The sequence below is a fragment of the Trichoderma reesei genome (genome assembly GCF_000167675.1).
Source record: "Trichoderma reesei QM6a unplaced genomic scaffold TRIREscaffold_4, whole genome shotgun sequence".
In the NCBI taxonomy this organism is placed as follows: Eukaryota; Fungi; Ascomycota; class Sordariomycetes; order Hypocreales; family Hypocreaceae; genus Trichoderma; species Trichoderma reesei.
In genome coordinates, this window is record NW_006711151.1 from 1,262,279 (window position 1) to 1,283,444 (window position 21,166).

General features: G+C 55.8%; 7 protein-coding genes across 7 annotated transcripts; 4 read left to right on the forward strand and 3 right to left on the reverse strand.

The window, feature by feature from the left end:
• Window positions 1–156: 156 nt before the first annotated feature.
• On the forward strand, window positions 157–2,876 carry TRIREDRAFT_105027 (uncharacterized protein; the record flags this gene model as incomplete). The annotated part of the gene is made up of 2 exons (XM_006963208.1): window positions 157–2,202; window positions 2,268–2,876. The coding sequence occupies 2 exons, from the start codon at window positions 157–159 to the stop codon at window positions 2,874–2,876; spliced, it is 2,655 nt and encodes an 884-aa protein (XP_006963270.1).
• Window positions 2,877–3,629: 753 nt separating this feature from the next.
• On the reverse strand, window positions 3,630–6,102 carry TRIREDRAFT_76039 (N-terminal binuclear Zn cluster-containing protein; the record flags this gene model as incomplete). The annotated part of the gene is made up of 2 exons (XM_006963393.1): window positions 3,630–3,791; window positions 3,835–6,102. The coding sequence occupies 2 exons, from the start codon at window positions 6,100–6,102 to the stop codon at window positions 3,630–3,632; spliced, it is 2,430 nt and encodes an 809-aa protein (XP_006963455.1).
• Window positions 6,103–8,222: 2,120 nt separating this feature from the next.
• Window positions 8,223–8,873, forward strand: TRIREDRAFT_57864 (uncharacterized protein; the record flags this gene model as incomplete). The annotated part of the gene is made up of 1 exon (XM_006963209.1): window positions 8,223–8,873. The coding sequence occupies one exon, from the start codon at window positions 8,223–8,225 to the stop codon at window positions 8,871–8,873; it is 651 nt and encodes a 216-aa protein (XP_006963271.1).
• A 188-nt stretch (window positions 8,874–9,061) lies between these two features.
• TRIREDRAFT_105031 (uncharacterized protein) lies at window positions 9,062–10,793 on the reverse strand (the record flags this gene model as incomplete). The annotated part of the gene is made up of 4 exons (XM_006963394.1): window positions 9,062–10,264; window positions 10,336–10,370; window positions 10,461–10,579; window positions 10,714–10,793. 4 exons carry the CDS (start codon window positions 10,791–10,793, stop codon window positions 9,062–9,064), a joined length of 1,437 nt encoding a protein of 478 aa, XP_006963456.1.
• Window positions 10,794–13,523: 2,730 nt separating this feature from the next.
• Window positions 13,524–16,575, forward strand: TRIREDRAFT_58191 (uncharacterized protein; the record flags this gene model as incomplete). The annotated part of the gene is made up of 3 exons (XM_006963210.1): window positions 13,524–13,789; window positions 13,948–14,059; window positions 14,134–16,575. The coding sequence occupies 3 exons, from the start codon at window positions 13,524–13,526 to the stop codon at window positions 16,573–16,575; spliced, it is 2,820 nt and encodes a 939-aa protein (XP_006963272.1).
• A 1,371-nt stretch (window positions 16,576–17,946) lies between these two features.
• TRIREDRAFT_33632 (uncharacterized protein) lies at window positions 17,947–18,456 on the forward strand (the record flags this gene model as incomplete). The annotated part of the gene is made up of 2 exons (XM_006963029.1): window positions 17,947–18,265; window positions 18,341–18,456. Coding segments are annotated over 2 exons (435 nt in total), but the record flags the coding sequence as incomplete, so codon positions are not given.
• A 451-nt stretch (window positions 18,457–18,907) lies between these two features.
• Window positions 18,908–19,970, reverse strand: TRIREDRAFT_105035 (uncharacterized protein; the record flags this gene model as incomplete). The annotated part of the gene is made up of 3 exons (XM_006963395.1): window positions 18,908–19,569; window positions 19,638–19,862; window positions 19,934–19,970. The coding sequence occupies 3 exons, from the start codon at window positions 19,968–19,970 to the stop codon at window positions 18,908–18,910; spliced, it is 924 nt and encodes a 307-aa protein (XP_006963457.1).
• Window positions 19,971–21,166: the final 1,196 nt, after the last annotated feature.

Here is a 21,166-nt window from a genome sequence, read left to right on the forward strand (position 1 = left end):
CGCATCTGCTGCAGCTCAGCTGCACCTCGTAGTCCTCAGCGCGATTGATAAATACCTACTCGTACTCCTCTCAGCTTCCCAGATTTGCGGAATGTTGAGCGGACAACCGGCATCTGTGGTTTTTATTCTAGTTCCCTACCGTCCGTCCTCTGCACAATGGCATCTGGAGCGACTGAGTCAACTCATGAATCCAGCTTTTTCACGCGTGTATCATTACCTGACCAACAACCCGCCGACCCCCATGGATCCACTGTAGATGTCGGTTCTTGCGTGCATGTTCCCGATCAAGAAGCCGTTGGCAATGACGACACAACTCGAGGCATCAGTTCTATTAATTCAACCTGTTCTATCGCACATTGCCCTCCTGATGGAGAGGCCGCTCAGGCTCAAGGCACAACCCACGGGATCGCTTCGTCGATGCATGCTCTAGATTCACAAGCCGTCGAAAATGGAGAGTCAACTCAAGAATTCACGGCACCACCACACGGCCCTCCGCTGCAAGATACAATACATGATCCAATCGCTTCGGCCTCGACGGACATTCCTGATCGACAGCCCATCAGAGATGACGAGATCACTCAAGAATTGACTGCTTCAACTATACGATACGTTCCTGATGGGCGAGCTACAGGAGATCAAGAAGCAGCCCAAGACCTCCCTGCTTCAGCCTTGACAGACCTTTTGGATGATGGTCAGGTTTTCAAAGTCGAAGAGTCAACCCAAGAATTTACTGCTTCAACTATCATACAGATACCAGATCGACAAGCTCTCAGAGATGACGAGACAACTCAAGATGCCACTGCCTTACGGCCCGTTTCCGTTTCCGCAAGAGAGGCCATCGAGGATGGAGGGACAGCCCCTGAACGTACTGATACACAGATAACATACATGATTGATGGACGTGCTATTGGACATGAAAAGACCACCCGAGGCCTCACTGCGTCAAGACGCAACACTGATGCTCCAGGGGCAATCCGTGAATCTACGGCCTCATCTTTGACTCACAGCTCTGATGGACACGCCGCTGAGGCCCAAGAGACGGTTCAAGAAGAAGTCCCTATCTCGACTTCGTTTGCGGCCAACCTCCCCGACAGGCAAGTTGTCGAAGCTGACGCGCTCACGCCTCCACCTCCGCTCACCATAACAACGCCGAGATCCTCAGTTCTTACACACGTCACTGGTACGCAGGTCATAGAAGCTCGTCGAGAGGATAATCAGCCTCTCCGTGCGGGTTCTACCTCACACGCCGCTTCGATGCAGGAAGTTGCTGCTGCTGCTTCGTCCTCACCTGAAGTGCGGACTGTATCCCGAAGCACCGAGTTGCCAAAGCAGGATGACGAACGGCAGTCGGAGATTGGCAAGGAAATGATCAATGTCTCTGCGACTGTGCCGAGTGCTCGGCTCATCATTGCCTACAATCGCCGTTTCATCGCCGGCGATGACGAACTGAGCAAAGATGTCGTACGCCATCCGAGGACTGCCAGTGGATGGGACTTGATCAGCGTCGTCCAAGGCGCGAAGCATGCCGACTTTGTCCTCAACTTGTCATATCACAACCGCCCTGTCGATGAAGCCGTTGGCCGCTTCATCCCGTTTTCTCTCTCCCTCCAAATCATCTTCCAGCCGGCCAGCGACAGCTGCGTCTTGTCCAATCGCGGCGGTGCGAAGTTCCATTTGGAGCACCTGGAAGCGTCATGTTCATGCGCCCGGAACTCGATTGACAGCATGCAGTGCCATGTCCTGCTCCCGGGCATGTGGAGGATCCTGACGCGTGGCGAGAAGCCGCACGAAGACGAGGAATACAGCCTCGTTCAGTGGTTGATCCTGCCGAGGAAGTTCTGTGCGTCGGTCGATGGCGAGTCTACCAAACGACAGAAGCTCAGCGGGACCAATCTGGTCCGTAGACATCAGGATATGGAAGTCCTGGTCAAGGACCTTGAAGACGGGCAGTCGGCGCGTATTCGGCGTGTGCCGGGCGACACAGCAGATTATGAGTTGCGGCGCATTGAGCACATTGCTTCGACGGCGTCCGCATGTGTCTTTGCGTGCCGGCATTCCAAAGTGGCCGGGGCTTTGGCTATCAAGGTCATCGACTACGACGTCAACTCGGTCAACCAGTTCAATAGGAGAGCAGCCGCTCATCTGACGACTCTTGTGGCCGCTTGGAAACGGGAGGTTTCTTTCTTGCGATCATTGAAACATGTGAGCCCTTTTCTTTCCTCCACGCCCTTGGTCGCACATGTTCCTCCCTCTCTTACATCTAGCAGAAGCACATCGTTTCCCTCAAGGCTTTCGACGGCCGTTTGTTGGCCCTTTTCCTGGAGCACCTACCCCCCTCGCTCGACCGTGGACGTACAATCAAGCTGGACTCGGTCAGCGCGAAAGCAATCCTCCTCAACATATCGTCCGCTCTCGTATACTTGGAGGAGAAGGGCATCGTGCACCACGACATCAAGCCGCACAACATTGCCCATTCTCCTGCACGGGGTGCTGTGCTGCTGGACTTTGGCCAGGCTGCCACGGCCAAGTCCTACGGACCACACGGCGGAACGCCTGCCTTCCTCCCTCCGGAACTCTTTGACGCCGGTGCCCGGGGCCATTCGGGAGACGTGTGGGCGTTTGGCGTCACGATGCTCTATGTGCTTGGCAAGACCTCGATGCCGAGCTTACGGCTGGATGTTCCTCTGCGAAGCTTGTACAGATGCAACCCGCTACCACAAGTCCAGGAGTTGATGAAGTCTGTTGCCCTGCTTAGAGAAGGGTTGAGCCAAGAGGACGGTGTTGAAAGGCTGGTGTCTGGAATGCTTGATCCGAATGCTGCGGCACGAGCGACAGCCAAAAGTCTTGTGTCGGCACTGAGGAAACTTGAGTGTTGATGATGGAGAGGTTGCCGAAGGCCCTTTTCAGACGCATGCCAAAGGGACATTTCAATATCGCTCCGAACCGTCGTCATTTGTCCTGCCATATACCCTCTACTTGTAGTAAAAGAGCTCCTCGCCTCAGCCTTTGGCGTTGAGAAGAAGCCCGCCAGCGCTTTTGCACGACTCTTCAAACCGGCAGCCTTCGCCGTACAGCCTCGAGCCATCCGTTGTAGCGCGCCAGGTGGATGTGAACCCTGCCCAGAACGGCGAGGCTGGCTAATGAAGATGCGGAGGAACAATTCCTCTTATAACGCACCTGCTGCTGAACATGACTGCTCTCCTTGAATAGATGCAAACCTGGTGGGAGAGGACAGCAGCTCTATTCCCTGTGAATCGTCAGTTTCAATCCGTTTCTGTGTCCACATACATGGTGTTGTATAACATTGTCTTATACAAAATGTAGTTACTGCGACGGGCATGATCCCACCAGTCCTCAGTCCTTTCGAGATTGTCATAAAGCATACATGGTATCTCTATACTATACACAAGAGTAATAAAAAAACGCCCAACTCGAGCATATAAACACGATATGTTTGTACACGTCCAAATACATAAGGTAGAATGGAAAGGAGAGGGACATGTCACTTTTTCCCTGTTCCCCGTGTTTCCCCCATTAAGCAACACATAGATAACCCATACGCTCGCATATTACAAGAAAGAATTCGCACTTTTCGTCTTTGGGGGGGAGAGAGAGGGCAAGAGGTCGAATTACAGCCCCAGCTCCCATGATTCTCCCCAGATCTCATTAAGATTCAAGCCCAGCAGCTCTAGGCTTGGGTCGAGGTTAAAGGGCTGTGTTGCGTCACTCACGGCCCACGATGGTTCCACGGGAACTGTCGACAGTGCCGGGAAGGAGAATGGTGTAACGGACTGTTTTAATTAAATGTTAACATAATTCCAGCGAAAAAAAAACTGTATCTAAGAGAGAGTGAAACAGTTTGATGCTCACCTTTGTTCCGTCAGGCATCTCCAGCCCCGGCACGGGCCCGATCCCTGGCCCAGCAATCGGCCCAATGGGCGGAGGATGAAGAGGCGTCCCCGGCAGCGGCACAGACGACAGCGGCGGCTCCTGGTTCGCAAGCAGCTTGTAATGAAGGCTGACGAAGCGCTCCGCCGACGTCGACTTGGCCGCCTCGGTCGTCTTGGTTCCCAGATGGGCCTCGAGAAGGCCCAAGGCGGCACACATGATGGAGTACCCCCACGGCTCGTTGTTCCCGCAGCGCAGCAGCCGGTCCTCCTTCATGGCGATGCACTTCTCGATGAGCTTCACCGTGTGGTGCGAGTTGATCATGATCATGTTGGTCGAGCCGCGCGGCTGCAGCATCGTCACGCTGCATAGGTTGATGGCCGTTGTGAGGGCGTCTTCTCGCAGGAAGTTGAGCGCTCGCACGCCCTGCTCGTACAACTTGTCGTGCAGGAGGACCATGTCCCGCGCGGCGTTGTAGTAGATGATTTCGGAGTACTGGTACTTGGAGTTTTGCTTGCGCAGCTTGAGGTAGGGTTGGTGTAAGGGGGTGATGTACTGTCGCAGCTGGACGTGCAGCAGCGTATATGCAATGAGAGGGTTCTTCTTGGAATCGGAGTTGCTTTCGGGATTCATGTCCCACGACGGCAGGGCATCAATCTCATGGGTGAGATCGTTTGTATAGCGGATGACTTGGTCGTAATCAATCTCAGATACGGGACCAGTCAGGAGACGGCTGAGCTCCAGCCTCAGGGGTAAGCTTCGCCGCGCCAGGTTCTGGAACGAGGAAAAGGTATACTCCTTGGCCGGCTTCGACGGCGGCAACTGCGTGGTGCTCTCGTCAAAGTCCTCGTCGTCGAGATTCCGCGGAGGGTTAGTGTCAAAGTGAAGCTGGCTCACCAGCGTCGGCAGGCCGTGATCAAAGGAAGCCTGCATGTCAAACTCTTGGACGGTGGCCCATATCCTGCGCCGCATCTCTTGGTTGTACACGGTGATCTTACCGCCCATGTGACTTGGCTCACGATGGAGCCCCACGGCGATGCCGTCGCGGATCAGTTGGCCCGAGCTTGTCCAGAAGCGCTTCTTCTTGATGGTGTTGACGCGCTTGCCGAGGTATAGCAGGCACGCGATCTGATAGTGGATGAGCCGCCGGTGCTTCTGGCTCTGCCGGCCCGCCCAGTCATCGCAGGCCACGATCCACTTCTCAGCCTTGTGCCGTGCAGTCGACATCATGCCGACGAATTTGAGCGACTCGTGCGTGTGCACGCAGCTTGCCACAGCCATCATCGACAGGACCAAGGCCGTAAAGGCCGCATATCGCTGCTTGGTCCCGGGAACCCAGAACTCGGCATACTCCTTGCGGAAGGTGGGCACGTGTACGATGCGGTGGATCTGCTCGAACTGGTCGAGGTAGACGGAGATCAGGGCATCCGTCTCTTCCTTGGAGGGGAGAAGAGCCTCGAGCTCCGGGTCCGACTGCTCAAAGATGGTCTCCCGCTCCTCCTGGCGGCGCTTGCGGTCCTTGCGATCATGCAGAATCACCGGCCGCAGCCACTCGTCCGCCGTCTCGCGCATAAAGGGACACAGGCCCGTCAGCTCGACAAAGGCCATGCTGGCGTTGTGAGGGCCAAAGTAGCGAGTCCGGAAGCCCTTGCCGCGGAAGAAGCGCAGCTCGCCATTCTCGCCGGCCATGCCGCTCTTCTGGATAATCTCCTGCTCTTCCGCGCGGGGCCGCGCCTCGGCCTCGGCGCCCTCGTCCTTGTGCGTCGACGGCGAGTTGGTGCTGCCCACGACGGTGCTGCCGTCGAGCGACGCCGCGCCGGGCCTCGTCAGCAGGTTCTTGAGCTGGGCGATCTCCAGCTCCAGCCGGCGGATGCGATCGTGGTCCTGGCGGGCGAGCTCCGTGTCCCGCGACGAGAAGCCGGCGACGGCGTCGGCGATGCCGAAGCGGCGCGAGTCGAGCTGCGCAAAGGACGGCGGGATGCCGGACGAGGCGTTGACGACCTCGCCGTTGCGCGACTCGTAGCTGCAGCGGTCCGGCGTGCCGCTCTTGATGCAGCGCTCGCAGGGGAAGCCCCGATCGCACGACAGCTTGCGGCGGCGGCACTCGAGGCAGCTCAGGCGCACGCGCTGCCTCTTGCGCGCCGGCGGTTGGTCGGGGTCGTGTCTGGAGCCCGAGCCGGTGTCGGACTCCGGCGTCTCGCTGCGATCAGCCATGGCGGTCGAGTCGATGCTGGTCGGAGTTACGACCGAGGGAGTTGGGAGAGATGATGCGTGGAGGCGATGCGATGCGCAGGGCGAGATGGAGGGGTCTCTCTCTGTGTTGAAGAATTTTTATCAATCTGATCTGATAAGCGCAGCTGGGGCTTATGTCATGGGCCCCCTTGCGTGCCAAACTCCGAGCCGAGGGCCGACGCGCTATTCCGGATGAAGCGTGCGTGGTGTTGCTTAGTCATTCGCAGTGTCTCTGCTCGCCTCGGAGTTCCGAGCTGACGAGCTGTAAGGCAGGACAACAGCTGGGTGTTGTAGAGCTTTCTCGCTATATTATATAAAGCAGAACGCGCATCGCCTGGAAAAGATTCGTCCAAAGGATGCTGAACTCGGCTCCTTTCCCCGGCATTCGTGGCTTCCGTCGTATTCGCTCGAGCTTGTCGAATCGGATGTGACGGGGATTTCAACGGATGTCGATGATTGCTCGATGCTTCTCGCTGTCCCTTGGCCGAATCAATCAGAATCAACCACGCTGAGCAGAAGCGGCTGCCTTCGCTGCTGTTATTATATCTCTGCATTGCATTTCACTGCAATCCAGAAATGACAGGTTCTTCAGCCATGACGGGCAGCTCGCTCAGAGTTTCCAAACTGGCTAAGCGCGGCCGCTCACCTAGTCTTGCTGGTATTCGGCAGCGAAGCCAAACCCACCAGCTCAACCCACTCTCTCGCAACGATTCCTCCGGGTCCGGGTCCGGGGCTTGTGTTCTCCATTTAACCATTCGGCGACCTATTGGTGCAAGAACTTCAGTTCTTGGGTGTGAAGCAGAAGCGCCCGAGTGCTTTCCAGAGGAGTTGTGCTGCCATCAAGACGACGTGTGCATACCTTATCCATGTGTAATAGGTATTACCGGGTGACGCTTCCTTCACCTACACTACTCTGGGCCAAGCATCTGCAAAGCCGCTGTGAAACGGCATGTCAAGATTCTCTCAAGTTATGGCATTCCGGATACAGTCCCTAAAGTCCATTGCTTTGTCGCACACATCCCCACAAGATTCTGATCCTTAGCCAACACGAAGGTGACTCATGAAGGGGGCCGGTGACATTGCGGGACCGAAGGCCGCGCTTCTCAGTTGCAACCATTACGCTTCCGCTGACTATCGGGCCGCGTAAATGGCGCTCTTGTGAGAAGCTTCGGTCGATGTACGAATACGTAATGATTGGTGATGGAAGGGCGCCAAGTCCGAGTCTTGCAATCGCAGGACAAGGGCAAATCTTGCCGTCCGCCTCAACAGATTGGAGTTCAAGATGATCGCAAAACGCTCGCGTTGACAAGAATTGCTGTTCAAAGCACTTATTCATCGCTCAGTTGAAACTGCTATTCTGAGTTTCTGCCTAAGGTATGGGGGGTTTTGTAGTCGAGATATTGGTTACTCCGGCCTCACATGCACTGTGTATCGCTTTCATGTGGTGTAATTGCGTCCATTCATCTTTCCGACTCTTCGCATCAGCAACGCGCCCAACATGTTAGAGTTGTCACATATATATAGGTCCAATAAGTCAATCTTCAATGATCTTTCCTTCAAGACCACGGAAGTACCAGCCCCAAAAGGCTTACAGGCGGAACGGCTCTGACCTCCCATCAGGTGGCTTGATACAGGTTAGGCCAATGTGAACAGCCAGATCTATGCTACGAGGCCAATTGAAGGCAAGTTGGGCCAAGGAATCAAGAATGGGCAACTGTCGCAGATCAACTTAAAGGCAAGCTTATCAAGTCCATCTTGGTAGTAGTATCATCAAGCAATATTAAACGAAACTGGATGATCACTTGCAAGCAGATCACATCGGCCCATCTTGCCCATCCGGCTAGTCCCGAACTCCACTCTCAACCTCACCACTTACCTTCATGTTAGGTTTGTACTGATTCTCCTTTCGACCACCTCTCCCTGGCCTTTCATTTAACAGTCAACATCTCATCACAGAGACTCAATTCGACCCCGAAAATTCCACCTCATCTCACTTCTCACCCCCCCCCCCCCCCCCCCCCCCCTCCCCCTCTCTGCATCACCTCTTTCCAAAAAAGGCACCAACAATGGCCACAAACCGTGCTCCCCCCTCCGAGCAGGAGATGAAAGCCCGCATCATCACCCACATGAACACCCAGCACACCCGCGAACTCTCCCACTACCTTCGCCACTACGCCGGCCTGTCCGCCCGCGCCGCCGCCGCCTCGCCCGCCATCCAGGACATGGACCTCTCCAAGATGACCATCGCGACCCGCGGCGGCGGCACCTACGACGTGCCCTTCTCGCCGCCCCTGTCGTCCTGGGCCGAGGCTCGCCCGCGCGTCATCGCCATGGACGCCGCCGCCCGCGAGGCCCTCGGCATCAGCGACGTCTACCTCACAGAGTACGCCTTCCCCCGGGGATTCGACTGGGTGCCCTTCGTCGGCGTCTGCTTCTACTACGTCTGCGCCGCGGGGCTCCCGTGGGTTGTGCCCGGGAGCGCGGCGTGGGACGTCCTCGGGCACGTGTTTCCCGGCGGCCCTGAATGGTTCCGCTGGGTGGTCAAGACCATCTTCGGCATCGTCTTGGCCATTCACCTTGTCGAGGTCTACTTGCTGGACAAGTGGCGGCTGCAAAAGTACGGCGTCGCGAGGTTCTCCGGCTTGTGGTGGGCGTGGGCGAGCAACATCTTCGTGGAGGGCATCACGACGTGGAAGAGGCTGGACCGGATCATTGCCGAGAAGAGGGCCCAGAAGGAAGAGAAGAAGCACTAAATTCTTCTCTTCTCTTTTTTGCCAATGACAAGTGCTCAGCAAGGAGGCAGATGTGAACTTGATGCGATGCTAGGCGCTCTTGCAGCTCTCCTTTACCAGGTACCTAGACAAAGCCCTGTACACATGCCACATCTCCCATAAGTGGCCTAATAGTAATCCGTTGTTCTTTTTATCAAGCATCATTTGCTTCAAAAGTCGTCTGCATAATTGTCATAGGTGCCCTGCATCGCCTGCGTGCTCACCCACTCTTCGCTAGCCAATCCTGCCATGAACCTGTCTTCCAAATCATCAGGGTCCTTGTGAAAATCGCACGCAAAGTCACATTCGGGAATCTTGTCTTCGCCAAAATACTTGCAAATAGACGCGTGCCGACAGGAGTTGATGTTCTCGCAGTAGTACGCCAGCGCCTGAAGACTCCGCAACCGCGATTCATAGTTCGAGTCGGCTTTCGTGTCGCTCTTGATCATCCGCGACACCCGCTCGAGATCCTCCCGGCTGTAATACAAGAAGCAATAGCTGGCGTTGCCATCGCGGCCCGCTCGCCCGACTTCTTGGTAGTACCCCTCGAAGGACTTGGGAAGCCGCCAGTGTACGACGAATCGCACATTGTCCTTGTCGATGCCCATGCCAAACGCCGTGGTGGCCACGATGATATCGTAGCCCGGCTCGTTGTTGATCCAGTTGGTCAGTGTGTCTTCCTTGACGTCCTTGGGTAGCTTGGCGTGAAAGGGCCGAGCGCCGATGCCTGCGTCGCGAAGACTGGCGGACAGCGACTCGCATTCGTCGCGAGCCATGGTGTATATGATGCCCGAGACGTTCTCAGTCCTTTCGCGGTACGTGACCAGCTCGCTCTGCCGCGGTTCGGCGCGCCTCCGATCATATACGCCGTGGATCCATTTCAGAAAGTCTGAGAGACGATTGTCGTCCTCATCCTTGGTGTATCTAATCTCCAGATGAAGGTTGCTCCTCTGTGGACTCATCAAAAAGGTCTTTATCCTTTCTGGCGTGGCATCGAGGCGCAACACCTTGAGGATATCCTGCCGCACTTGGGCATTCGCCGTTGCAGTGAGGCACATGATGGGCACATCGGGGAACGTCTCCCGAAACCACGACAGCCGCTTGAAGTCCTTTCTGAAGTCATGCCCCCACTCCGAGATACAGTGGGCTTCATCGATGGCTATGCGAGCAAGCTCCCTCTGTCTGTGCACGAGCTGCAGGCGCTGGCGAAACCGCGAGCCCGAACATAGCTCCGGGGTGACGTAGAGAAGCCTCGTTCTCGGATGGCCGGATTCTAGATCGCGCTGGATGCGATCTCGCTCGTCAAGCGGCGTGTTGCTGTTTAGAGAGCTGGCGTCGATACCGGCAGTCCTCAGGGCTTCTACTTGGTTGATCTGCCGGGCAGCGTCGTCAGCTATTACCAAGGCTCTGTTAACGGGAAACGGGGCGGTCGATCAAATGATACCATCAAGCTTAGCAACGGCGAGACGACGATGGTAACTACATGTAGCCAAGATCCCCATTAGCTCGTCTCTCACTCCCCGTCTTTGTGAGACGTGCGACGCGTCTCTATTGACTGGAACAACTCACTGCCCTGATCAATCACGGCGGGGAGCTGGAAGCACAGGCTCTTGCCAAACGACGTGGCCGCCTGGACGTATACATCGTGGCCGTCTAACGCTGCCTGTATGATTTCACGCTGGTGAGGCCTTGAAGAGACCAGACGAATGCATGTCGGTTGTCAGTTCAAACCATCCCACGAGAACCAGACCCCAGCCCTGCTGGCTGGCATGAAACGGACAAGGCAGAGAAGCCGAGTCGGGGAAATGACGAGCAAGCTTACCTGAAGTCGTCCTTGTGGAACTGCCGCCGGAGAGTGAAGCCGATGTCCGTGCATGAATTGGCCCTTTGCAGGGGGGGCATGGCAGAGAAGACGGGAGCCTTTGCAAGTGTCTGGGGCGGCGGGCTTCAGGGCGACGCGGCGAACGAGGCGGATGAGGCTGACATTGGCTGAGTGAGTGGCTAAGTAGAACGAGTGAATGGATGGATGGCCAAATGAGTGAGGTGGTTGTACGTATTATGGCGCTGAGTGAGTGAAGATGATCTGCGCGGCTTCGAGATGGTTGGACTGCACTGTGGACCGATACTAAACGTTGGTTTTAGCCCGCGTTAGAAGCATTCTGACGCCTTTCTAGAACGCGACTCGCCCAGCTACCTACAGAGATGCCAGAATGCGAAACTAGTAGGTACGTAGGTAATAGAGCACGCGCCCAAGTATGCGATACTTTTCTATGAGCACAGGGTAGGGTGACAGGCAGAGAGGTATACAGTACTTCATATTGCATCAACATCCAACTGCAACTGGCTCCCGGGCAATAAACATGAACAGAGGATTGGAAGTTGGAAGCACGTGTCAAGCAGCATGGTATCAAGCCGTCCTCAACCCCACCTACACAAGGAGTTACACCTTTCAGGTCGAGCTGTTTGATGCGTGGCCTTGTGCACCGCCGTAAGCCAATCGTGAAGCCTCCAGTTCTCGTCCTCAATCTATGGACGATGCCTTTTCGTCTGTTTGTGCCTTGTCCTCGTCCCACACGGGAACGCTGTCGTACGGTGCACAAGGATGGGCGGTTTAGAGCCCGTTTTTAACGCTGCTGTTCCCCACACGGCCTACCAGGTAATGTACCTTGGACACATGTACATAAAATACCTAGTAGCCCAGTGCTAGCGTCTCCTCCACTCTTTTCATCTGCTCGAGGTGCTTCTACTGTAATACTACTACTACCACTATTCTATTTCCATTCTACCCTGGTCAAGTCAGAGGCGGAACGCAATTCTGAGTTCGGCGAAGAGCCTTGTCATGGTTTATAGTCGGCACATCAGACTCTCGGACCAACAGGATGGTCGCAGCATAAGCATGGCGCATTACTCAACTGGGACTTAGTACACGGGTATCCTCTGGAGACGGCGAACCAGAGGCGACAAAAAGCCATGCCGTGTCGTTGCCCTGCCAAACTTGGAGCTTCAGCCCGACAGCAGTCATACGAGTACTAAGACAAGTAGGTACTGTATGTAGGTATGTCTGTAGTATTTTTCTTACAGTACCTACACTGACAGAGGACTGATACTAGTCGGGAGTGGCAACTCAATATGGATGTCAACAGGTCATGATCCGTCACAAGTAGTAGGTATGTACTCACATCCTAAAAAGGGGGAATGGGAGGATCCAACAGACGTGCCGATATGACCACTGCTGCTGCGATGCCCATCACCAAAGTACATGTGTATACGTACACGCATTTGATACTCCATCGAACACTCCGAATCCCGCTTCACCATGCTGTACTGTACATACAAAAACGCATTGCTTCCCGCGCTGGAGCTTGCGGTTGCAGTTGCAGGGCATGCGAGTCAATGTTCATGCAGTCCAACAACCCCCGGGCTGCTGTGGACTGGAGTGATCCGTGCAGCATCCATGTAGGCATCTGGGAGCAGAACATGGCCGATATTACACGTATTCTGCTTCGTAATCGTACCTTTTTTTTTTTTTTTTTTTCTTCTTCTGACGAGACAACCCAACTACCTACCTAAGATAGAGAGCCGCTGCAAAGTCCAAAGCATGGCCCGTCATCAGTGGTGTTTAAAATCTCAAGTCAGGTCTCATCTTCCATCAAATCCGTGGATACATAGGTACATGTAGATTCAAATTCCACTGCTCGTCTAAAGATAGAACACCCGACGCCAGTGAACCAGCCCTGTGGCCAAGCCCGCTGTGCGCTGTCCCGTCCCCTATCAGGGTCCGGGTCCTCCCTCTGAAGAGCCCTGGAGTGTGAGGTATGTAGCCGCTGTGGCTGCCCGCTGCTCGCACTGTCCTCGCCAACCACCCGCTAGTGTTTCAGGGGCTCTAAGCAGCCAGCTTCTGGCCCCCCGTCCAATCAAGCCGATCCAATCCCGCCAAGAGCCTCACGTCCAGAAAGGCACATCCAACAGTCCGGCCTCTTGTCTCTCCTCCTCGCGACCTCCCGCCTCGCCTCTCCTCAAACGCCGCCCTCAGTCCCAGTCCCAGTCCCAGTCCCAGTCCCCGTCCTTGCCAGCATCGAGACCTCAGGACGCTCTTCAGCAACTTTAGGCGCCTGGCCGGGCCTGATCAGGATGGTCTCACGTGCTTCGCTTCATCATTCGTCGCAGCCCCGATCTGCTTAACCGCAAAAATTCCCCAGAGTTCTGGCGCGACGGCTTTGGAGAGGGGGGACTCTGAAACATTTGATTTTCGACTGCCCAACTGTCACGGCCGCCCCCCCGCCCAGAGAGAGCTCTCGCGACGGCTGAGCTCGTCATTTTGGCGTGCGGAGTTTCGAATATACACGTGCTAGCACCGGTGTGGACGCGACCAGAAGAGAGAGAAAAGCACCCGACCAGAGGGCTCAAAGAGCTGCTGCGACTCGCTCTCGGTTACTCGCCATGGAGCGCCCAGACCGAATGCCTGCCGGCATGGGCGCAGGACCTGGAGCTGCTCCTGGCCCCCCCGCGGCCCAGCCTGCTCTCAGGGGCGTGGGCGTGGGCGTGGGCGTGGGCATGGCCATGCCCGACAATAACAATCCCGCGCAGGCTCCTCGTCGCCCTCTCCTCACCACTGCTCCTTCGAACGGCCAGATGCCGCCCATGATGCCGCTCCCGCCGCTGCCCAATGGCCGGAATGGCCCGCCTCCCAACGCAACGTCGCCTTCCACGCCCATCCTGACGGCCGCCCAGGTCATCAGCCTCACCCGCGAGGCCATGCGACATGCCCTCGAGAACGAGAGCCAAGCTGTCGACGTCGGCCCGGGCCTCAAGTCGGGCGTCACCATCGATCTGAGCCGCAAAGGCATCCAGAAGCTCCCCGAGGAGGTGGTGGATATAGTCAAAAACGAGTTGGAACGGTAAGCATCCGCTTCCCATGCACTGTCTGCTTCCTTTGTTTTGTCCCTCTGGAAGTGGAGCAACCACAGAGAAGAAGATTCAAACAAAGAAGTCGACAGAGACGCGGAAGCATCAATCGAGCAATCCTGTTTGCTGACTGCTAGGTGTTACAATGCAGGCTCGCCCTATCACACAACCAGCTTTCGTCTTTGCCAGCCCGCTTTGCCGAGTGCGTTTCGCTGCGATACCTCAACATCAGAGGCAACCAGATCAAAGAGTTTCCCTTGCCTGTGCGGATCCCACATATTCCCCCCCTTCACAATGTCTCGCCACTGGAGATGAACCAATCTAACATAGGTAACAGCTATGTGAGCTTAAATCTCTCGAGATTCTTGATCTCGGCCGTAACCAGCTGCGAGTCTTGCCGCCCGACATTGCGAGGCTCTCGTCTCTCAAAGTCCTCTCGATCCCAAAGAACCAGATCCGGGAACTGCCCGTGTGCCTGGCCGAGATGACCTCACTCCAAGTCCTCAAGTTTGAAGGGAACCCTATCAGCTTTCCCCCACGGGATGCGCTGCAGATTCAATCACCCAGTCCCTCTGGCGAGGGCTCTGGAAGAGAGGGCGAGGTGACAGAGGTGGCCATTACGGCGCATATCAAGAAGTTCATGAAGCTGCACCTCATCAACGGGCGTGACGCCGAGGCGACTGGCGACGAATCGAGCGAGGGTACCGATACGCCGCGAATGCCTCTACGACGCATGCCAAGCGGTCGATTTCCCATCAAAGTGAGCAGCTCTGATGCGTCCGACATGCGTGTACCTAGCGGTGGAGCACGAGGGCCTCCCCCTATCCCGTCACGGTCGCATTATCGAGGTCTATCGCAGCAGAACACGGCCACTCGTCGCCCTGGGGTTCTGCCTCTGACCATTGGAAACATTAGCGAACGCGGGCGCAGCAACTCGGAAACACTGATGCACTCGGAGAGGTCGAACAGCCGGCAGCGGCGCATGGGCATACTCGCGAAGAAACCAACGTCAGATCTGGGAACTCTCGATGAGGTTGAGGGCAGCAACCGATGGAGTCACTATCGAGGGCTAAGCCACGGCTCTGCTATGCAGGGGAGCCAAGCCGCTCCATCCAGGAGCCCAGCAACGCCCACGGATTCCCTCCAACGACCAGTCTATGTGCGACGGCTTTCCGTCCTCCCCGAGCGCCGAAGGGAGTCAAAGATCTTTGATCCCGTGATTGAAGCGGCCAAGGGCATCCTCTATTCGGTCTTCCAAATCCACCCCATGATCCAGATGCTCATGACCCTGACCAACGATGGGTCCGCAAAGCGCTCGAGTCTCGAAATCGTCTTCTACAACACCAACTCTCACGTCGAGGAGCTGGAGCAGGAGATTCAGAAGCACGACATGGCGATGGCCGAGGACGAAGAGGGACCGTTTGGGGACAATGCCAACGTGCACCGCGCCTGTCAGACTCTGGTCGGGGCTTATGGCCACGTCTGCACCCTCCTGGCTGATAATATCGATACTTTTGTCAATAATGGAGATGCTCGCTATATCCGAACCCTCCTGATGTTGATCTACAACAGTATAATGGAGCTCCGAGTCACCCTCTCGTCCGTCTTCTCGGAGAACAACAAGCAGGCCAATGTCCCCGCCCTGGACGCGCCCGACAACAGCAACACCATCAAGCCTTACTTTCGCGAGGCGGCTGCCGCCGTGGCCACGCCTCAGAAGCCCGCGCCCCCCCGGAATCGCACCGGCCCCGTCATGCACAACCCTAGCAACCTCAGAGTGGCCACCGACATACCGGTTCCGTATAACAACGGTGGTAGTCGCACCGCCAAGATTGTATCGGCGACGCCCCGATCCAACGACTCGTTTGCGACGTCGTATGGGCGTGAAGGCGCCAGCGCCGACTTTTCCGAGGAAGATGCCCAGTTCGACAAGATATATCTCGCCCTGCAGAGGTCGACTGACATTGTCCTGCACATCCTGCCCAACTTTCATACTCAACTGACTGGGGGGATTCGAAACGCCATGCAACAGCGAGCGCCGAGCGCCATGATACGTGACTGGAAGAATCTCATTGCCATGTGCGTCGACGCCATCCAGCAGACGGAGATTCTGAAGAATCGCCTGGGTATGATCAAGCTCAAGGATCCGGGAGTGCGGTCTCACGCGGGATTCTGGAGCCTCTGCAGTAACTTCATCTCGGCCTGGACAAAGATGGCCTCCAAGATCAAATCGGAGATTAACACCATTCCCCTGCCGCCTGACACTAGAGCTCGATTGCGGCCTGTCCACCAGAGCATGAAGGAGACGAGCATCATCATCATGAACTCGCCCTGGAACTATATCCTGAGACCAGCAGGAGGTGGTGGTGGTGGAAGTAGTGGTGGTGGTGGTGGTGGTGGGCACCGCGGCAGCGGTGGTGGGCAGGGATCCTTTGGGCCAGGAGCTCTGTCGCCCACGACGCCGCAGGTCCCCATCACGCCGCAGAGCGCGGCCTTGGGGCCGGCCATGCAGGCCACCGTCGCCACACCACAGACTGGATCGTTTGCGGCTGTCTTCCACGGCAACGTCTTTGAGCGCGCGGAGACGCTCATGACCAACCCGGGCATCTCCATGTCTCGCACGGGGACCATGTCCAAGGGCCACTCTGGCTTCAATTCACTGTCGTCGGTTTCGTCCATGTCGTCAGACGGCGTGCCAACGCCGTCCTCGGCCTTCAGTCCCAGTGTTCCAGTGGGAGCCGCGCCATTTCGGGTCAACGGAGGGAAAGTAGCTATATGAAAGCTTTTTTCCCCCCCTGTCATGGCCACTCCTTGGTACTGATTTTCTTCTTCCTTCTCGTTTTCTCCCCTCTTCTTTCCTTCGTTTAGATCTCGCCGTGTTGCTTTAGCCGGCGAAAGGGACGACAGGGAGTCTTGCATAGCACGCCCTCGAATGGATTTTATGAATGATTTGTCATTTTGAACAAAAGCGTTGTCTTGAGGCTTTGGGACGCAGTTACGTTGCATTCTCTCTTTTTTTTTTTTTCGATCTTTTCCCCCCCCTTTCTGCATAGCCCTGGAGTTTTGGTTTTGTTATGACAAACGCTTGGAGTGATGGCCATTGAATGGAACCATATATACAGGCTCCCTTCGATACCGGAACTGCCTTTGAAAGGACATTTCTAGACTCTAGGGCAACGATACCACGACGAACGCAAAGTTATTACCTGCTTGTAGAGGATAGAGGGATGGGAAGCACAAAGTGTTGGTGTATATCACGTTGTATTTGTCATGTTGGAACTTTTTATTATGCCTCTTTGATATTTCGATGGACAGGGAGCATGGATTTCTATAAAGGTCAAAATTGAAGATGATAATCCTGTGGAATTGGGCATTTATTGTTGTCTGTGACTTGATTTTTTTCCAAGTATCTGTTATTGACTCATTGTGATTCATTCTGTTGTATAGGACCATACGAACGCACACCTGCTATGGTGTCGATACAAGCGGGCAACACCACCAATCACCACCATTTCTCTCCAGGTCTGCATATAATCCTTGCAACCCCCCCAACTGCCGGCCTTAACCCCCAAAATGCACCCCACACAATCAGCGTGATGTCTTGTAGGTAAGTACCTAGGTAAGGTATCTCATGCAAGGTGTGAAGTGAGAGGGAATACATTTGTCGTCCACGCTTTAACCGATGGACGACTTGCATCTCTCACCACCAACGACACTCCCCTCAACAACTGCACACGACGATGGACTGATATTGCATCATCACACGAACCATCGCTGTTCTATATATACATATAAAACATCACGCTTGAAGCAAGTCACAAACAGCCAAACACCATCTCTCTCTCTCTCTCTCTCTCTCTGATCATCCCCCAAACAACACACAAAAATGTCATCATCACCATCATCGTCGTCATCATCATCATCATCATCCACCGGCCCTCCCAAGGCCCCAACAGCAACAACCAGCACCACCACCATGCCCAGCAACACCACACCCAACAACCCACCATCCTCCTCCTCCCCAACCGCATCATCAGCAACCTCCCCCCCTCCCCCCCGCTGGCTCACCCCCTCCCAGCCATGCTCCTCCTCCTCCTCCTCCTCACCCGCAACCCCCTCCACCACCACCACCACCGCCGCCGCCGCCCTCAGCCCAACCCTGCCCACGCCTCAAACCAGCCGGCACGTCTCCGACGCGCGCGCCGCCGTCGTCGCCTCCATCGGCAACATGCTCGACGCGGAGCTCCAGTCCCGCGCCGGCATCCTCCACGCCAACGCCGCCGCCCTGGAGCGACAGCAGCGCGACGTCGTCCGCGCCACGGACGGCCTGCGCAAGGAGACGCAGAAGCTGAAAGCAGAGGCGGACAAGGCGGCGCGCAAGGTCAAGGAGCTGGGCAACGTGCAGAATTGGGCAGAGGTCCTCGAGAGGGGGTTCTTGGTGCTGGAGGAGACGGTCAGGTTGGCGAATGGTGGTGGTGGTGGGGGGGAGACGACGGATGGCGAGGATGGGAGCGAGTGTAGTTGTAGTTGCAGTGAGTGTGGAGGGGGGAATGATGGGAGTGATGGCGGCGAGGAGGAGGAGGAGGAGGAGGAGGAGCAGAGACTTGGTGGTGAGGGTGTTTGTGGTGGTGGTGGTGGTGATGATGATGGTGATGGCGGTAAGGGCAGTGGAAAGGGGGTCAAAAGTTTTGAGAATGATGCTGTGAGGAAGCTGAGGACGATGGATCTGAACAGCATGTCCGAGGCCAGCCGGAGCTTGATGAGCATACTCGAGGCGAGCTCCAGCACGGGGCGGGCAACGAGCTCTGGGGCGACGATGTCGACGAGGTGAAAGTTTGGCCATGTAAGTGGCATGGCAAGATGACAGCCACGGAATTGAACGGATGTATCTGCAATATAAAATACATGAGGCGATGGATGGCGGGTAGGTAGTATATGAGACTGTACTATTCTGTTTGCATATGACAAGATAACCGTAGACTCCTTTGCGTCCTTCTAGCTGGTCTCCATCTAGCTCCAACTTCTATTGAGCATAAAACACCCAGCGCCACGGTATGCCCCTCTTGTCCGTCATCCACGGGCGCGTGCAACTGTAAAGACCTTCTCTCCCTTTACGCCAATCCCGGAAGCATGACATAGCGCTTCTTCTTGTACTTGTCACCAAACTCCTTGCGGTACGCCCTCTCCTTGCCCTTGGCCCAGACGAACATCTGCACGCCGCCAATGAGGATAAAGAGCGCAACGGACCAGTCGCGGCTGGCCAGGATGATGCCCACCCACGCCAGCACCTCGTACATGTAGTTGGGGCAGGTGACGAGCGAGAAGCCGTAGCCCTGCGGGATCTTGCGCTCGGTGCCGCCCGCCGACCGCAGGCTGGACAGGTACAGGTGCACGAGCGCGTTGCTGATCTCGCCAAACAGGTACAGCACGGTGCCGACGGCGTCCACCAGCGGCTGGTCGGCGCGCGCGGCCAGCGACCAGGGGCTGTAGTAGATGGACCAGGCGCAGAGGGCGCCCGAGAGGAGCCAGTAGTGCGCGCTGTTCTTGAAGATGTTGCGCGCAGGCATCGTGTTGGCCGAGAACTTGTGCACGAAGAGCGTCTCCAGCTCGCGCTTGAAGAAGTGCGCCACGATCATGCCGAAGCTGAGCCATTGCGAGGGCGACATGGACGGGTCCTTGAGCAGGTACGGGCGGGCGGCGACGGCGGCGATGTGGATGAGGATCGGGCCGAGGTACTCGACGACGAAGACGGTTCTCCAGGCAATTTGAAGGCCTAAAAGGATGACGAGTTTGGTCAGTATACTAAGATCAAAATGCCAGGACGTCCTCAAGCAATCATACCGAGATCCTTGACCAGCACCTCGCCCGCGTCGGCAACCTCTTTGTCCTCTGCAATCAGAGCCTTGCGGTCCTTGAGCGTCTTCCTGGTCGACGGGTAAAACAGGCCAATGCGGTTGTAGTCGCTGAACCCGGCCTCTTTCGCAATCAGCTTCTTGACATCTTCGACGGTGGCGTCGGCGGGGAGGTGGATGGCCGCCGGGAGCTTCTTGATGGGCTGCTTGGGAGCTGTTGGGGATGATGAGTTAGTATAACTGGAATCACGAGAATGCAGTAATTCTGTAGCTGAGGACACATACAGCGATTCGTCAGCTTGAGCGTCGTTGGAGGAGCCATTGTGAAGCTGGGAGAAACGCAATGGCGTTGCGCACGAGGTTGGAAAGAGACAAGAAGAGGAGGAGGAGGATGATGATGATGAGGCTGGTGATGATAATTGCTGGGGAGGAAAAAGCCAGCTACAGCAGAAAGTAACCCAAGGCAAGCGTAAGGCTTGGTGCTGGTTTCCTCGGCAGTGGGGTGTGGAGTGCCTCCAATGTACGCGATACGGCGGGTGCGATAGCGGGGTACGACGGCAGTTACCCGGACTGCGCAGCAAACTCAGCGTAGCAGAGGTAGCATTGAATTCAACAGCAGGGGGCTACTGTACTGCTTGCGAGGTACTGGGGAGCTGCTGGGGACAATTGATGTGCAGTGGATTTCAAGGTCATCCCGAGCAGATAGACTTTGGTACATACATGTGCTAGCAGGAGGGTGGTAAGAACTTGATATCCCGTCGTCTAAGAGCCGAGATCGGGATGATATAAGATGATGAACAGCACAGAGTAACTGGCTAGATACCAAAGTCACGGGCAAAGTGTCAAGGCTTGGGTCATATGCTGAAAGTTGTCAGTGAAAGAGAAAGGACGACAATTCCTTCGAGGTTGATGGCGGCCAAGGATCATGGCACTCCATCTGCTATGAGCCGTCTGGCACTCCGGTGGCAGGGTTGCATAGAACAGCAGACAATGGAACGAGTATGGGTAATTTTATAGGGCATGATCATCAACATAGTCATTGTGACGTGTTGAGACATCCATTTGCACTGGTGATGAGCGGCTTTGGTCTTGATATGCAGGTCACAGCACGACTAGGTATAGTGCCGACGTGTTGAACTAAAGCAATATTAACCAAGCGCAACTAACACTTCATCCTCAATAGAGAGACAGAAGTTGGGCGTCAAGGAACAAGAGCGTTTTCAAGCCATCTGCCAGCCAGCCATGATTTCTTTGAAGCAACACGTCCGGCTTTGTCCACGAGTAAACGGAGTGACAGCCGCCGATTGTGGACTGAACACCAGGGCCCGCAGCTGACAGACCAAAAGCTGTCACCACCAAAGTTCCGAAACCTCATCAGGTGGCGGAGAATCAAGCTGCGAGTGACAGATGCCTCTTAAAGAGATGTACATCGTATGGATTCAAGTAGTAACCAACAAGACTCTTCGTCTTTCCCCTTGTCGTATAAGGCCCCTTGTAAAGCTCCTTGACCCATCTGAA